Source organism: Meles meles, chromosome 7, assembly GCF_922984935.1.
Source record: "Meles meles chromosome 7, mMelMel3.1 paternal haplotype, whole genome shotgun sequence".
Taxonomy (NCBI): Eukaryota; Metazoa; Chordata; class Mammalia; order Carnivora; family Mustelidae; genus Meles; species Meles meles.
The window spans coordinates 8,174,251-8,193,233 of NC_060072.1; the positions used below are offsets into that span (position 1 = coordinate 8,174,251).

At 42.5% G+C, this 18,983-nt stretch overlaps 1 protein-coding gene across 1 annotated transcript in view; it reads right to left on the bottom strand.

Moving 5' to 3' along the window:
• Positions 1-10,692, bottom strand: part of TNRC6B (trinucleotide repeat containing adaptor 6B) — a 76,345-nt gene extending 65,653 nt beyond the window's left edge. The window contains exons 1-4 of the mRNA XM_046011773.1: positions 10,168-10,692; positions 9,979-10,078; positions 8,810-8,841; positions 4,037-4,058 (exon numbers count right to left, since the gene is read on the bottom strand). Of these exons, the coding sequence (XP_045867729.1) occupies positions 4,037-4,058; positions 8,810-8,841; positions 9,979-10,078; positions 10,168-10,692 (679 nt within the window). The remainder of the gene's footprint in view (positions 1-4,036; positions 4,059-8,809; positions 8,842-9,978; positions 10,079-10,167) is intronic.
• Positions 10,693-18,983: the final 8,291 nt, after the last annotated feature.

Consider the following 18,983-nt stretch of genomic DNA (forward strand, 5'->3'; position numbering starts at 1 on the left):
ATCCGATCATCATTACATTCCAACGAACCAAAGCATCTCTCTGATGCCTTCCTTCCTCCTCCACCACTGTTCCTAACCAGGTTCAAGTCCTCACTGCCTCCTCCCTGGACTATTCTATGCCCACCAGCTGAACCATACGTCATATACCAGCATTCACTCACTCTCTACAGGCAGTAAACTCCATCTCTGAACAAACGCTCCCACCAGTGTGAGAATACACAGGTGTTTCTATCAGGCGTGACACATACTGCAATTAGTTTAGTTTGTAAATTAGCTACCTGGGGGGAACCCACCTCAAATCTTAATAAATGAGAGTAGACTCAAGGTTATCCCAACCACCTACACACATTTACTAAATATGCCTTCTGGGGTAGACTCAGAAGAGAGACTTGTGGCCAGTGCACCACAATGGTCCATCACCCCAAGTTTGCCGATGGGAAGGTGTGTCCTTCAGCTCTGTTCAAGGTGGGGTAAAGGTCATGACCTGCTGCTGTGCCTGACAGTATCTAAAAATTTCAGCTTATATGGAGCTGGAAGCTTTTCCCTGTTGCTTTGACTCTCGCCATCAGTACTGGGCTGTGAGAACAGGTCACACTAAACAAAACACCTGACAGACATTTACCAAGAGACGATTAAGTGTCAGGCACCAGGACCCTTCAAATCTCTGAAGACCGTTACCTGAGCTTCCTCAGGTGGTAAGCCTTCCACTGAGGGTTAAGCATCTCCATGTGTATAACCCTTCCCAAGGCGACAAAGGCTCAAATCGTTGACCAATCTGGCCCAAACCCCACAGGCTCCAAACAAGTTGATTTCTGTCTCTTTACACAGTGCGGTGCCTGTTACAGGAATTGCAAATCCCTTCGTAGATACTGTATTTCTACGAATGGCACTTAAGGTCACGTCAGTCATTTTTTCTTCGGGATTTTATTTATTTTAGAGAGAGCTGGAGTACACACACAGGCAGGGGCAGAGGAACAGGGAGAGAGAAAACCTTACGCAGACTGCACTGAGCACGGCGCCGGATACGGGACTGGGACTGGGTCTCATGACCCTAAGACCACGACCTAAGTCAAGCCAAGAGACAGAGGCTTAACCGACTAAGCCACCCAGATGCCCCAGGTCATGTTAGTTTTTATAAATCAATCATTTCATACTGATAACTTTACCATTAAGCCAACCACGACCCTAACATCTTTTTAACGAGGAAAAATTGCTATGTCCAAACTCCTCCATTGCAGTGTTTCCAGTTCTGATCTTTTTTTAAGTAGGCTCCAGGCCCAGTATGGAGCCCAATGCAGGGTTTGAAGTAATGACCCTGAGATTTAGACCTGAGCTGAGATCAGGAGTCAGATGCTTAACGGACTAGCCACCCAGGCACCCCTTTTTAGTCCTAACCTTACCCTTCATCCCTGTTATATCTGGTCTATTACATCAATCCCACAGACCCTTTCGAGTCTAAGTCCAATATCCAACGAAGTGGGACGTCAGCTTCTACTTTAAGTGCTTCGCATTGTCTGCTACTGGGCAGCAAGGCCCTCCTCTAGGCCATGTCTTCACGTAACTTCCACTTGAAATCTTATTCTATTCTCCAGAATTTTTTTTTATATAAAATAATGGACGATAATGACAGAACATATAATGAATCTGGTTTTTTTTTTTCCTGAAATACGGACAAATCTTACTTCAGTCCTCTATACAACCAGAGACTTGGCACCAACAGTCTTTTTTCTCAGAGGGTCTACTGGGAAAAGAGGGGCAGATTCAGAGTTATGGGGAGACTGTTTAAGAAAGGCACCATCTTTGGGAAGAGGAACAGGACCCAGAAACATCAGCTGAGGGAAGAGAAGAAAGGGATTTAGAGTGCCCAGACAGGCTTTTGGGAACAAAGATAAAAATGTGGCTGTGAAGTGGGGCAAAAACCCAGAAAGATCAGGCCCAGTGCTAGGCCTTGTCTTCATAGAACCTCCACTTGAACTCCTGTTGTATTCTCTCCAGAATTCTCATTTTTCCTCTCCCTCTACTTATGGCCTAACATACCCAGAGATAATTTTTATTTTTACTTCTATCTTCTCCCTGGTTCTACTAAATAAATTCCTTAGGAGATCTGGAATAGGCTTTCAGCTCACTTAGAGATTAACTTCTGATGGGGGATGGGGTGGAAAGAGTATGGAAACTGTGAGGCTATAATCCATTTTATGGCAGGTAAGAGAAAAATCCTAATTGGAAAGAAAATTTAATAGTAAGTAGGAAAGGAAGTTTGATTTTTAAGATTTTGGCAGACAGAAGAGGAATGTGTTTCTGAGAACAGACCCAGCACATACACAAAAAATCCAAGAATGCCTTAATGGATTTTCAATTTTCCAATAGAAATACCACTTACCATACAGAGCAGCTTGTTTCCATAGCTCAGTTAGTACTTGGCGTCATGAACGTTAGAGTTGTGGCCAAGCCCAGGAACCTAACCACCATGTTTCAATAACCACAGAGCCTGGATTTTCCAGGAAAATGCCAATACTCTCATCTGTTGTCTTGATAATCATCAGAAAGTCCTATAAACATAAATACTACGTGCCCAAATCCTTTCCTAGATAGTATGTTGGTTTAGAAAATATGGACTCTGTACTACTATCAATAACTCTATTTTTATGGTAAAGTATAATTTCTATTTCAAACATATAATTTATAAAGATAATTCCAAATAAAGCCCACTTCTGTGTTGGTACTGGCTAAAAGTACAAGAGGAAAACACTATTCTAATGAATTAAGACAATTATAACTAATAAATGTTCTTACCAGTTTATTTTATAAATCACTACAAGGCTACAGACTACATTTTCCCTTGAAATGCATTTTGATTAGAAATACATTAATGTCTAGTCATCTGAGAATTTGTTTTTCCAGAACTAAGTTTCCTTAAAAACTAGCACCATCTTGATTAGTTTTCCATCACTGTTGACATGCTTTGGCCTGGCAGTCAACAAAAGAAAACAAAACCAAAAAGAAAACCATCATTAGAGGGTCTCCCATCACATCTTGGCCTATCCATTCATAATGTGGCCTATCCATACCCTCCGATCACATCTTGGCCTATCCATACCCGGACCTTCTTCCAAGTTATCACAGTCCTAATGTGATCCCTTCCATCCAAGTTGAGAACCAAGTGGTTCTCAACCTGGGGCATGTACTGGGGGTCACCTATAGAGCTTCTCAAAATACATCTGCTAGGTCAGTGGCCTGCGACCATCAAAGTTTAGGAGGAGGTCCATACTTGTGTATTTGGCAAGTCTATGCAAATGATGTCAATGCATACCCTAGCTGAGAACCATATATTTAAGTGGGCAAGGACAGGAGCCAGAACACTGGTCTCAAGGAATGACATCTACCATTCTGCAGGGGAACCAACCAAAAGTGCGACCATCACCAGACTGCATAATCCAACCTGCACCAGATTATGCACAAAAGTGCATAATCCAAATTAACAGAAGAGAGATCTGAAACCACACAGACCATTAGGTTGGGGATGGCCTGAAGAACATCTGCTTCTGTTTACGACACATCACTAGTCTGTAACAGAGTTAAAATGTATTATTTTTTGAAAAAGCACATTCCGGGCTCTAGCTCAGAGGACCACCTGACCATCCCAGACATTTAACACGCCCTTTCAGACACAATGCATGGCATGCATCAAGATGTTTAGCAATCCTCTGCAGTTCCCATCTATAAATGAGCGGCTAGAGTTTTCTTTTTTCTTACTGTTTTGAAAAGGTTCAGTTCAAAATCATGACCCATATACTTTCAAAACAAGGTATTACTTCTTCTAATCTCCTCTGCCTTCTAAAAAATTTAAGGCCAACTAGAAACACTACTACAAGTACTTTTAATTTGTCATTACTGCTCTTCAGCGTTGTAAACAACCAACTTAATTACCTTGTACCCACTCTCACTAACCAAATGGACTAGAGGCTGAGTCAGCAAGGGCGTAAAATCTAAACACAGAAGGTTCCAATGACTGAAAAAAGAAAAAAAAAAATCTTACCTTTGGTTTTTTGTTCCGTGACCTGAAAAATAAATTAACAGACAAAAGTGAATGAGATAATGTTTTCTAGTTCCCTATTATAGGACTATTGTAATTCTAATGACTTAAGTAATTCAGGCTATCAGACACGCAGACATAGTTCAGATCCAGGGAAAAAAGCTTCAGAGTCCACTCTGATGTCCTTCTATAAAGACAATGGCCACATGTCCAGTTATAACTTACTACTATGGATACTGAAAATTAAAACAAAAAGCATTCCACTCTTATTAAATGATGAAGTATCTGTACCACGAATGCTCTTTGTCATTTTCATGCTATGACTGGAGAAAAGCAAATGGACAGAGCCTAGAAACTAAATTAGCCATAGAGACAAAAAGATCACCCTATGAGTATGGACTCAAACATTCAATCTCAAATCTAGAAAGCAAAAGTTCAGAGGCCCATCATCAGAGGTATCAGAAGCCATGGCAGAAAGACAGGATTGAAAACCAAGCCACACCACTTCCTGGCTGTGTGATCTCAGTTTTCTATTTATCTGTTGAATGGAGATTAGTAATAATAGTATCTCGGGTACCAAGGGTTGTTATAAGGATTAAATCAGATTACCCTATGCCAATGCTCAATAAATGTTTGTTGCTTTTAATCAAAGTTCATGAAAACAGTATGAAATACAGTAACGAGTGAAACATGTAAATTCTGAACAAATCAAAAACTGCTTTGTTGAAAGTATTTCTTTGTATAGTAACTAATAAATCTGTGGAAGTGATTAACCTAAAAGGTTGGATAGGCTGAATGTAATAATGGGTTTTTAGAGAGTCTGGATATGATGATTAGGAGCCACATGGAAACTGCTTCTGCTATTGAGAGGAAAATAAAGGAGGGCACCTAATTATACATGCCCTCTGATATTAAAAAAACCACAAAAGGCCATGCATAAGAAAAACACCCAAGAGGAAATGCACCAGAATTCTAATAGGCTTACATTATTTTCATTACTATTATTATTGAGATTGTGCATGACTTTGACTCCCTTTTCCCAACTGTTAATCTTCTAAAGCATTTTTAGTGGTTCTCTGACTTTGAAAAAGAAAAGAAGATGTTTGGTTATTTGTGGCTGATAACCAGACCAAGCCACTGCTATGGGTGCTCATAAAAGCATGCCCGTCTTTGGAGTGTATGTCCTACAGCTAACCAACCCGCTTTGCAGTGGATTCCAGCACACTAATGCCCGACACAGAATCTGAATTAAATGCCCTACTTGTATGACCTCCTGGAGTGTTCCTTACATTCTTGCATTAAAAGACAAGCTAATTCGACTCTATTGAATTTGTAGTAGACAGCACTTTAAAAGGAATGTGTTTCCCTGTACCAACTGTTAAAGAGCTCAAGTCTACTGTGCAATTTTTCTAAAACTCCGTTTAACCACGAATGAACTGATTTGTATCCACATACCAATTCCTTAAGGCAATTTAAATTTTATAACATTATAAATATTTCTCAGAATGCCGTTTTGAAGATGAGTTATACAGGAAGTCAATGCCTTCCCCAGTTAAGTGACAAACCCAAATAATGGCAACTGTGTCTTACACTGTGGGTTCTGTTAAAAGAGCGGTCCTCCAGACGGTGGAAAGCTGATGATCAAAGCATGTGTTCCACCAACACTGCACAATGGTCCTTTAGCATCAGCTTAATGAATGTGAATGGAATCCTTCCTTGACACCTTTCTCATGAATGGAAATCTAACCCAGTTTACTCAGTGATGGCTCTAGAAAGAGCAAACTGTTCATGAGAAAAGCTCAAGTTTAATGTGTGTATGGAAATAACTTGATTTAGCTTTAAGGAAAAGTCCATTCTTCAATAAAATTACCTCGCCAACACTCATTCTTAACCACTGATCTGTTAAACAAACAGTTTTTTTTTAAGATTTTATTTATTTATTTGACAGAGAGAGAGAGAGAGAGATCACAAGTAGGCAGAGAGGCAGGCAGAGAGAGGGGGTAGCAGGCTCCCTGCTGAGCAGAGAGCCCAACGCAGGGCTCCATCCCAGGACTCCAGGACCCTGAGATCATGACCTGAGCCAAAGGCAGAGGCTTAATCCACTGAGCCACCCAGGTGCCCCTAAACAAACAGGTTTTGAGTGACTCTTATGTACTGGTCACTGCCCTAACTTCCCAGAAATACAAATATGAGTAAAACCTCGAGAAACTGACAGTCTAACAGGAAGACAGACACGAAGAGATGACTGAGAGCAAGAGGGTAAGCCGCGAGAAGGATGGAAGCACCGTAAACGGTGCTGACTGAATGAATGACCACATGATAGAGCCTCTGGCACATTCCCTACGATTCTTTGCATCATAGCACATTTTATGCCTCCTCGTTGAGGCACTGTCTCTACAATAAGGTTGGATGTCACTAAGACAATCACATGGTAAGCTTTGTGCTCTTCCTTAAAACTGCTAAATCAGAATTTAATTCTGGAATGGCACAACGGTTCAGTATGATACAACAATATCCAAGGCCATGTGTTGGCCTGAATCCCATGTCAGCCGATCTAGGACACTTTTGGACAAAAATGACTGAATGTTATTGTTCATATGTAACCATTTGGAATTTTATTTACGGCGATTTTCGTCTTTGCCGTAATTTCTGAACCAGTTCTTCATGCGGACACAAGTACACAGGACGAGTGACCAGCTGTATAAATGACATTCTCTGCCCAAATACCCAATCCGCTCTTGAATAAATCCACACCATCTTGAATTGTAAATCATTTTTCTATTAGTGGATCCACAGGAAAGTTTACAGATGCGTATTTTATCAATCACATCCAGATGCTGATTATTTTCCAGTTGAGGAATATTATGACCTTTGTGAAGAATGAAGACAGATCACAGATCGCGTAAAATAATCACTCGATTCGCTATCTTTTTGTTACCACTCTTTGCTCAAGTTCACCCATGTCCAGCCTATTAACCATTCATTCCCACAGACTGCAAAATCCAATTTTCATACCAATTTAGCTGATGAAATGGGAATGCCCTAAAGGAAAGAAAACCTTCACTGCGGTTCACTCTCCATCGCTCCAGCTGGAAGGTCAGTATGCGGAGGGGCAATGCTCTGACAGGTTCTCGCCGGTGGACCTGCTTATCACACCTCAATATGTGGAAGGGGGCTGTGTCTCCAAAGGCAAGTATGAGAAAATCCTCTAGGTTGTCATCTGACATCTTTATTCAGACTCTTTCCTGACATTTTAGATAATTCTAACGAGCTCAGATCAGAAGCAACATGTTAAAAGCAGGTGCCCTGATAGCATGAGGATGGGATGGTGAGTACACCACTACTAACAGAAACAGAAACACCATGAAAAGCAGACAAGACCTTAACGAGCATGTGCAGCAGTCTATTATATTATAGTACCAAACAGCAACGAATATTCCTTTTAATTAAGTCATGAAGAAAAGATAACATTTCATTTTAAATGTTTAATGTGGCAGGGTCATATGCAATCCAATTCAGAAAATATTTCCAGTATTGTTTTTTCTCCTGGCATCCAAAAATGATCTATTTCAGAAATTCAGAAAACTCACTTATGGGAATAACGGTTCTATCCAACAATGCTGAGATAACTTGTGGTGTCCCGTGACACCCCACACTGGTTTGTGTATGACTGCCTGCCTGGGGTCTGTTCTGAATCTAGACTTCCCTCGGAACCTTCTAGCACTTTCTACCTTCCTAAACTCAGCTTCAATAACCTGGTACTACAGCTGGGATCCTCAAACCTGACTCACAGTTGAGGTCCTACTTCCCAAGTGTGCTAGTCAGTGGTAACCAGAACTGGAGGCAAATCATTTTACCTCCCAAAAAGGCACCAGAACACTCTTGCTGAGCCAGAGCCTAAGTCAGGCAATGCCGAAGAGTGTCGAGGTGGGGGAGATTAGACCAGGGAGGGGGCAGAGGAGCCCACACTGAAGGAGGGGCACGGGGCCCACTGGTCTCTGCTCGGACAGCACTGAGGTCCAGCTCGTCAGTTAAAACTTGCCAGTTGACGGGAACATCTGGGTGGCTCAGTTGTTGGGCATCTGCCTTCGGCTCAGGTCATGTCCTCAGTGTCCTGGGATCCAGCCTTGCAACGGGCTTCCTACTCAGCGGGGGCCCTGCTTCTCCCTCTCCTATGCTCCCTCTGCTTGTGTTCCCTCTCTTGCTGTGTCTCTGTCAAATAAATAAATAAAATCTTAAAAAAAAAGACTTGTCAGTTGACAGAGGTGAGGCCTGTGTCCTTTTTCTTTTAACATCTCTTCTTCCCTAAGCAAGGGCCTCAACGCCGTGGTATATTATCTCCCCCAGAGCTCTGAGCAGACTCTTACAAATGACAGTGCTGCAGAGGGACCAAAAGGAGAACACTGGGGTGAACTTAACAAGTCTTAAGAACTTATTTTATAAGCTAACCTAAGAAAATGGAGATTAATTATGAGAGGAATAAGAAAACTCAGTAAGAATTTAAATGCTGGGGACCCTCTTGCCTTTCTCGATTTCGTTTACTGCTGTTCTCATTAAATCAGCTGCAGCTCTCCTGAATACCTACTTACGGAAACAAAGGTAGGTCTCCAACATTCTCCCACTTTCAGATCTTAAAACTTTCAAGTGAACTAAGCAGCATTACTGGGCTGGCAGGTATCCAACCCAAGGCAGTTACTTACTCTAGATGCTTGGTGGATGTCAAGACAGACTTAAGAAAAAAAAAAAAAAAAAGACAGACTTAAGTGAAAAACCCACCTTCTGAGTGGCTTCTTTTTTCTTTTTATCCTCTTTCTTCCTTTTCTTGTCTTCCATTAACTGTTCTTCCCTTTCTTGCTCCTTCTCTCTGTTAAAGTAATATCACACCAGAAGGTTAACATCTACATTCATTCTCTTTGCAGCCAATGAAATGTTTGTAGATGGTGTGCAAACATTCCATCTCTGTGACTAAGCAGAACCCGGTATTTTACTTAAACTAGAAGGATGCATAAAACTCACCACATTTGGTTATCCCCCTATTTTGGTTTGTTACTCCTTTTACAAAATATGACTGTTTGGTTTTAAAGAAGCCCATTAAAATGAGCTTTAAAGTATCTTCCTAAAACAATGCGCGCGCACACACACACGCACACACACACACACACTCTCTCAGCAAAATCCCTGATTTGAATATATGACAACATCTGGTTGGCTTTTAGGGGCTATTCCTGGAATCCATGGATCTACAGAACACTCGGTACCTGGTCTTAAAAACACAAGTAGAGAACACATAAAACACAAAGCATTGGCAGTCAAAGAAAAAAATGTTTTTAAAGGTTTTTATTTATTTATTTGAAGGTTGGGGAGAGAACAAGCAGGGGGAGCAGCAGACAGAGGGAGAGAAGCAGACTCCCCGCTGAGCAGGGAGCCTGACAGAATTTGATCCCAGGACCCTGAGATCATAACCTGAGCCTAAGGCAGCTGATTAACCAACTGAGCCTCCGGGTGCCCAAGAAAAATTTTGTGATAGGCAACAGGTCTCAAAATTAATACAGAATATATTAATCACAATACGCAGTTACATATCACAATTTAGGCATTTTCCCGTGACATCTCCAGTGTGGTTAACATAAAACTCTACATTCTGCATTTCATATTTTTCTTCTATATTACTAATACTGGACACTTTACATGTTTTCTACTTGTGTTAAGGCGGGTACCAAGCATCCTATAAATCCATGTACCCCTTCCTGAATGAGTTCACGGCTGCAGCTTCGTGGACATGTGCAAAAATGATCCACGACACTAAACGTTCTAGCTGAACACGTGCTGAATCTTAAGAAATTAAGATAATGTAACTGATGCTTCACATGTGGAAGAATGTAACATTTAGACTCCTAAAACCTGTAACATGCGTCTGAATGTAACGTATACAGAAGGCTGCCAACCTCCACTCCGTGCAGCAAGGGGGAAGAGCGCATTGCCAAAACTACTGCTGTTGCTTCCAAGTTCAAGGCAGGGCCCGGCGCCACTCTCCGAACGGCGGAGCTAGAAGGAGACGGAGATCTGGAGCCCAGTTCCCCCACAGTACTGAACAGATACTTAGGATTTTAGGTGATCCAGCACACTGAACTCACGGCTTCACAGATATCATCCAGAAAAATGCCAAGTTCAAAGTCAGACACATGAAAGAAAAACGTGAAGTAAATGTTTGCTGGCGTGGCAAAAGCCACAAAGACGGTTCCTGAAGGACTCGAGTCGGGGAGTGGTAATGCCTCAAGCTGTACAAAGAACTGACCATCAACACTGAAGCCGGCTCTTCTGACCAAGTAATGCTTTGTCAGAGAACTAATGACAACAACTAAGGACCAGGTGTCCTCCCTACATGCCAAGCCTCCTGGGGTTCTGTCCATATTCACAAATATTGGCCCTTCTCCCTCCCTGCCTCTGGCATAGACATAAAAGCCTGATGTGCACAATTCACACCCCAAAGGTAACTTCAAAGGAAACTTTACAAACACCATCAAGGAAGAGGTTTTATTGTGATTCCCGTAGGTTGAATGCTGGAACTCCGTGGAGTCCGATGATGTGTCCCTCAGTCTCAGCGGGAACTCGTGGTGGAAATCCACCCGCGGCAGTGCACCACTTCCAGAACGTGGCATTATGAAAACTGGCAAGATAGAGGCTGACCATCTAAGGCAGGTGGGCCAGGGATCCTGCAGTAGTTGCTTCCTCTGGATGCAAGTGGGAGAAGATGGGATTCCTCATGACCCAGTTACTGTAACTCAGTTCCTGTATTTTAAAGTGCGATGGATTACTGAGAAAGAGCAACACAGTCTGAAAATCTGTTTAAATACCCAATGCTTTAAAAAGCAGTGAGCTGCAATTTCTTTCTGTATCTATTCTAAAAAGTTTATTTTCAAAACTCAATGTAAAAAAAAAGCAAAGAAAGTCTTTAATGAAACACATTCTTCAAAACAACTAACCTTTTCAAGTATTTTTTCCTATAAACAGGTAATTCAGGGAAAGGGACTGAAATTCATATTCACTACAAGATTTATTTCCAAAATAAATATTTTTCAAAGCTTTCCAGGAGACAGGCTGTGCTTTCACCGTGATCTTTTACTGCTTATATTGGTAGAATTGAGTTTTCTCTTTAGATTTCACTTCCTTAGGAAGAATTTACTTTCCCAAACCAAACCTGACTTAAAAACCTGCCATTTAGGGGCGCCTGGGTGGCTCAGTCATTAAGCGTCTGCCTTTGGCTCAGGTCATGGTCCCAGGGTCCTGGGATTGAGCCCTGCATCAGGCTCCCTGGTCAGTGGGAAGCCTGCTTCTCCCTCTCCCACTCCCCGTTTGCGTTCCCTCTCTCGCTGTGTCTCTCTGTCAAATAAATAATATCTTAAAAAAACCCCAAATCTGTCATTTACTTAATGATGAATCAAAAAGTAAAGAGTTCACCTTTCTTCTCATCCAGTTGGGCTCTACCCTGGTTGCATCATTGGGGAGCTTTAAAATATCCCATGCTGTGCTAGAACCCAAGAGGGCAAAGAGGGCATCCACAAAGGGAAGGCGGTTACATACAGGGGGACTGATTAATTTATCTATCTATCTATATAGACTTTTAAAAAAAGATTTTATTTATTTGACAGAGAGATCACAGGTAGGCAGAGAGGCAAGTAGAGAGAGAGAGGGAAGCAGGCTCCCTGCTGAGCAGAGAGCCCAATGTGGGGCTCAATCCCAGGACCCTGAGATCATGACCTGAGCCGAAGGCAGAGACTTGAGCCACCCAGGCGCCCCAAATCAATAAATATATTAATGATGATGACAACCAGATTTCTCACTGTTGAAAAAGTAGTTACCAAAATTTAAAGGGAAAAAGCTCAAAAGAGTCCTGTGGAGTTGGATCAGAATTAGTTACTGACAACAACTCATGGTTTTTAACATACAGAGAAAAGACGTAACAAACATAGATGTGATTTTTGTGAGCCCACATGTGTGTATATTCCTTCATGTATGCAAACACACACACACACACACACACCCCTAGCTCTGTCACTGAAAGGGCTTGGGAAGAAGCGACACCACAATAGCAATGAACACATCTAGTACCCAGACTGTGGCTTCTAAATATCATTCTTAAAAAGAACTAAAGTTCTTTTTTAGAAGAGCTAATTTGGGGCTAAGGCAAAGGAAGTACAAAATGAGTGTGGAATGCTCGTTGCCAAGAAGCAAGGAAATGTTCAACAAATAATGGGGCATGTCAAATGGCTGCAGAGACCAATTTGAAGGGGCTCCTATATGCCAAATCTGGGACAGTATGCACATAAAAAATAATGATGGTAAGAAATTATAAGCCATTGTATAAAATAGGAAAACATGAGTCCATTCAGACAGAAATAAGTAAATAAGTTAAAAGTGAAAGAAATAGAATATTCACACAGTTTTAAGGTACCTCCCTATGAAAATACTTATTAATTAGAAAGGAGATAAAAATAAGTACACAGAGGAGAAGCCTGGCAGACACCGCCTTAATCAAGTAAAACATACGAGCATCATTGTAATGGGAGAAACCGAAACTGTGAGTTGCCTGATTAGATGCTCTGAGAACACAGAATCTCTTCTACAATATTCCTCTCAAGTATGTATAACCTGAAAATTATCAGGAGGAAATGCCAGAGAACCTCAAATTGAGAGGCATTTTACCAAATAATGGGTCTGCAATCTTCAAAAGTTTCAGGATCACTGAACCTCAGGAAACAGGAGATTTAACGAGATAAAATAACCAAATGCTAAGTGTGATACTTTTGCTATAAGGGCTATTATTGGGCTAAATGTCAAACTCTGTGTAGGGCTGAAGATTAAATGGTAGCAATGTATCAGTGTTTTTTTTTTTTTTTTTAAATTTTGATAGTTGTATTGTGGTTATATAGGAGAATGTTCTTGATTTTTAGAAATACACTAAAGTACAGGGAAAAGGGATACAGGCGATGGGACACTGGGACAACAATTTATCTTAAATGATTCAGGAAAAGTGTTGTTGCTGTTTTTAATCGTATTTGCAACTTTTCTGTAAGTTCAAGATTATTTCAAAATAAAACAAAAATCAACAAAACCATTATCGGGGTAGCTCCCCAAATCAACTACATAGGAATCTCTAAGGAGAGAACCATGGCTCCAAATTCTGCATTTAAGCCTATACTTTAAAAGGTATTTATAGGGGTGCCTGGGTGGCTCAGTCATTAAGGGTCTGCCTTCAGCTCAGGTTGTGATCCCGGGGTCCTGGGATTGAGCCCTGCGTGGGGCCTCCCTGCTCAGCGGGAAGCCTGCTTCTCCTTCTCCCACTCCCCCTGTTTGTGTTCCCTCTCTCGATGTCTCTTTCTGTCAAATAAATAAATAATATCTTTGAAAAAAAAAAAAAGTATTTATACCTCAAACATCAAACCTTCCATCCAGCAATCAAATACAAGTGCCAGGTGACTAGCTGGGTCCCACTTAACCACCAACTGCTTCTAAGTCTAAAGGCAGAAGAAATCATTCAATTCTCCCGCATCTCTAACTACGCAGCCAGATCCAAGTGTAAACACTATAATCTAGAATAAATCTAGAATAGCAAAAAGACAAAACTACTTTTAAGAAAGGTCTAAGGTGAGGGGCGCCTGGGTAGCTCAGTGGGTTAAAGCCTCTGCCTTCAGCTCAGGTCATGATCCCAGGGTCCTGGGATGGAGCCCCACATTGGACTCTCTGCTCAGCAGGAGGTCTGCTTCCTCCTCTCTCTCTGCCTGCCTCTCTGCCTGCTTGTGATCTCTGTCTGTCAAATAAATAACAATAATAATAAAAAAAAAAAGGTCTAAGGTGAAAACAATACAACAGTGTTTTCTTGTTTCTTTTTAAAAAAATAACCATTAATTGGGGCGCCTGGGTGGCTCAGTGGGTTAAAGCCTCTGCCTTCAGCTCAGGTCATGATCCCAGGGTCGTGGGATTGAGTCCCGCATCGGGCTCTCTGCTCAGCAAGGAGCCTGCTTCCCTTCCTCTTTCTCTGCCTGTCTCTCTGTCTGTCAAATAAATAAATAAAATCTTTAAAAAAATTTTTATTTAAAAAAAAAACCATTAATTGAAAGAAGTAGAAGTAACTATTTTTTGAGAAAGGAAGTACTTGAAGAAAGGGGAAAATATCCAGTCTTCACCTGAGCTGAGGCAGAGCAAGACTCCTGTTCTGCTCACAAGTGTTCTAACGTTCCTAAAAACCCACCACATCACACATTCAAAGGCTCCAAGAGTCTAAGAGCACACAGGGCAAGTTAAGAGCTGTGCTATCTGGACACCTCCCTAGAGCTCACATTCAAGATCATTCACAGTACAGTTCTAACTTCCATGTTCTCCCTCATCCATTCCACATAGCTGATAGAAAAACCTTCCTCCTTCTGTGGCCCAATCCCACCTTACCCCGTTATCAAGTCTTGGCTCAATATCCATCTACATCATCTCCAATTCACAGGAAACATGCCTTCCCCTGGACACCCCACAAGCCCCCGAGGTGTTGGTAGCTATCCATCACGGGCAGAATCAGACCACACAAAAGGACTTCTCTGCAGCATGGTGGTTTTGAACAGGGAGGGCTCTGGGGAACAGAGGCTGGTTTGGGGCTGGTCTGTATTTCACCTCTCCTCTTGCAGGATGCCCAGGAATGGATCTATCCATTCCTTTTTTTTTTTTTTTTTTAAGATTTTATTCATTTATTTGACAGACAGAGATCACAAGTAGGCAGAGAGACAGGCAAAGAGAGAGAGGAAGAGAAACAGGCCTCCTGCTGAGCAGAGAGCCCGATGCGGGGCTCGATCCCAGGACCCTGGGATCATGACCTGAGCCGAAAGCAGAGGCTTTAACCCACTGAGCCACCCAGGTGCCCCCATCCATCCCTTTAACAGACATTTCTGGGTGCCTAACATGAGCTGGCCCTTCCCTAAGCACTGGGGATACAGCAGAAATAAAACCAAGGCCCAGCTCTTGGCGGGCTTACATTCCAGTGGGGAAGAGAGGCAACCAACAAACAAGATCTACAACAAAACTCTACGTATCAAATATACACTTCCGGCGGCAACAAGTACCCTGGAGAAGACAGGGTGGGGTAAGCGGATGGAGATGGCAGACAGGGAAGAGAGCATCTTACATATGATGGTTAGAAAAGGCCTCTCTGGTCAGGTGGCCTACGAACCCCACTGAAGCGAGGGATTGTGTGGGAGTCGGGAGACAGCATTATGAGATGATGTGTCTGAGGAATCAGGAGCTGGTGTCTGAGGAGGAAGAGAGAAAGTGGTGGTTGGGGTCAGAGAGGTAGCAGGGGCTCTTCTTAGAATGACTGCATTTTTCAAGTTAACTGGGACCTATCTTCTCACAATTGAGTAACGATCACCACTTCCAAAATCTCTCGTTCTCACCTTCAACCAAAAAGCCCACCTCTCCTCTCAGGTGTCAACATTTCTAGGGCTGCGGTTTCCGGCCTCAGAGGTGGCTCGCATGCCTCCCTCGGAGCACCCAGCACACTGCAGAGACGTGAGCTAGCACGGTTGCATTGGCTACCCACGAAGTCTCTGAATGCAGGGGAGCTGGCCTTACTTTTCTTAGGCACCCAGCAAACAAACAAAACAAACCAAAACAAAACTAGGGACACATCAGGTCCTCCATGCAAATGGTACCAAAACGCATAATTACAGAGTGAGGGAAATTCTTCTCTCTTTGAGGAACATGTGTTCTATCGAAAAGCCACCACACAACCAATGAAGTCACATACCATACACTGAGTTACTATTGTGTGCCAAGCACTGGGTGTACAACAGTGGGGGAAAGAGAGACGGACACTACCCTCAAGAAGCTGACATTCCAGACGGGAGACAAACACCCAATGCCAGGGAATCATTACAAATGCCAGGAAGAAAATAAAGCTGGGAAAGAGGCTACAGAGGACCAAGAGAGAAGGGATGAGTGGGCTACTTTATACAAAATGTTCACAGAAAGCCTCTCTGAGGCAGTGAGAGACCTAAAGTAGAAAACTCTCTGGAGGGGAGTGACCCACCAGGCACAGAAAGCAGATGGGCCCTGAGCTGGGAAAGTGCATAGTGTGAATTTGGGGCTTTATTCATTTTGGGGGTTGGGGATGAATCTCCTCCCCTCCTTTACCCTCTCCTCACAGCAAACACCTCCACACACCATCGGAGTCTTCTGAGCTTATATATAAGGTCACTCACACTAAAAGAACGGGACATCTACTTTTTTAAAGTTTCCCTTCTACCTCACTCATTCTTTTTTTTTTTTTTTTTTAAGATTTTATTTATTTATTTGACAGAGAGATCACAAGTAGGCAAAGAGGGGAAGTAGGCTCCCTGCTGAGCAGAGAACCCGATGTGGGGCTCGATCCCAGGACCCTGAGATCATAACCTGAGCCGAAGGCAGAGGCTTTAACCCACTGAGCCACCCAGGCGCCCCTACCTCACTCATTCTTTCTCTTTCTCTGTCAGTGCCTGCTGGGTGTCAAGCACTGTGCTAGGGGCCCAGAATTCAGCAGCAAATAAAATGCAGTGCTGCTTGCCTTCCCAGGCCTCTCGGTTTAACTTTTGCAAACAGCTGTTAACTCCCTCCCCTTACAACCCAGACATCATTGCTAGGGCAGGAATCTGTGTTCTTCATGCTCTGCCCTCCATAAACTTTGGGGGACTCTGAAGACAGCTTATAGCTTTGGTGTTTTGAAAGTACCAGAACTTTGGGCATATGAATTCATGGCCTCTGATAAAGACCAACTTTTCTCCACAACTAGAATCATGACCAATAGTTCCTGAACTCACGTGCCCAATTGGACCCATCATGCTTCAAACATCGGGCAGAGGCAGGGCTGACAATTTCCTACTTGGAAGCGGTAACCACCAAGATTCTGACTGGAGTGAAACGATTTTAAGAACCTCAATTCAGATCAACAGGGCTCATCCTGACAGGAAACTGTCTCTAGAAATAAACAACATCTTCTTTTTCTTTATGGACTGGATAACTGCCCATCAAATAGCATCAAAACGTATTTCCTGGGGCGCCTGGGTGGCTCAGTGGGTTAAGCCTCTGCCTTCGGCTCAGGTCATGATCCTGGGGTCCTGGGATCGAGTCCTGCATTAGGCTCTCTGCTCAGTGGGGAGCCTGCTTCCCCCTCTCTCTCTGACTGCCTCTCTGCCTACTTGTGATCTCTGTCTGTCAAATAAATAAGTAAAAAATTTTTTAAAAATGTCCACCTCTTGGTTTCAGCTCGGGTTATAATCTTGTGATTGTGGAACTTAGCCCCAGGTGGAGCTCTGTGCTGGGCATGGAGCCTGCTTAGGACTCTTTCTTCCTCACCCTCTACCTCTCCCCTCTGCTCTCTCTCTCTCTCTCTCAAATAAGTAAATCTAAAAAAAACCCCCCCAAAACCAAAAAACCAAAAAACAAAAACAAAAACAAACAAAAAACCCCCACGTCTTCCTGATGCTCTGTGGTCAGTGTGGTAGTGGTTCTTACCAACTCCATACAACTGAGGCAGACAGATGTGAACAAATACAACACATCTACCCAATAAGTGAAACATGCCAGAAGCAAACCAATACTGTACAAAACACCCAACTCGTAATACGTCAACAACCTGGATAAGTCTCCCGGAATTATGCTAAGAGACAAAAGACAATCCCAAAGGTTACATACTGTATGATTCCATTTATATAATATTTCTGGAATGACTGCTGTTGTCAGGGGCTGCAAGGAGGCGTGGGGCAGAGTAACACGGGTGTGGTTACACTAGTGATCTCTGAGGTAATGGAACTGTTCTGGATCTTCACAGTGGTGGCGAATATGTGAACGTACATGTGGTAAAGTCACAGACAACTAAACACAGTATACACAAACAGGTAGAGGTAAAACCGGGGAATCTCGGTAAGATCGGTGAGTTCTATCAATATTAATACCTCGGTTGTGATACTGTAGTACAGATCTGGAAGAAACTACTGATCAGAGGAAACCGGGTAGAGGACACATGACTCTTTCTTATGACTACATGTGAGGCTACGATGATCTCAATTAAATTTTTAATTTAAAAGGGCTTCAACACTGACTCATCTGTTTAAAATTTTCTCCAAGGACTTCTATTTTAAACCATTTTTAAGTAGTTCTTTATGAAAGTCCTGTAAGAGTCAAAGGGAATTTTTCAAATTGTTTAGTCCTGGCATTCCCAGAAATGCATTCCCAGAAATATTCTAGAATCTACAACTTAGTCTAATATGTTCAAATTGTTATAGTTGTATCAATCAAGGTTCCTGGTCTTGAGTATATTAGATACATGATAAATATGATACCACAGGGGTATTTAAAATCTTCCTCTACCCCGTAATTCATCATAAATTCTTTCACTGAGGATTTTAGTGATAACATAGTAATATACACTGTTGTTTTCTGTGGTGGATATGTGCAACGGCTCAGTCAACACCAATTTCAAGCTACCTCAGGCCCACTTCCCTCAGAACTAGAGACTGAGATGAGATTTACCTTCTGCCGGTAAGATATGCCTGTGTATGAACTTTAGAAGGGAAACAACAGGGTACAGGGCACAGATCTTCTCAGGGAGCAGAATCCACACCTGTAATAACGGTTTCCTGAGTGCGCAGGAAGAGGAAAATGCCCCCACCGGGCCCTCCCCAGTTCCGACGTGTGGTTCCCAAGAAATCAGTGAGAGAGCGTCACCACTGACTAAGCCCCCGGGCACCTGGGAGAGTGGATTCTGCAGTCTGGACACGAGCGCTCTAACACAGACTTACACGGAGCTTTTTCAAAGCACGTCTAATACATGTGGCTCGTACCTTTATTTCCTTAAAAGACAAATGGATATCTTGGCAATTTATAAAACATTAAGAAAATAACTAGATCCCCAAACCATTAACAACCATAACCA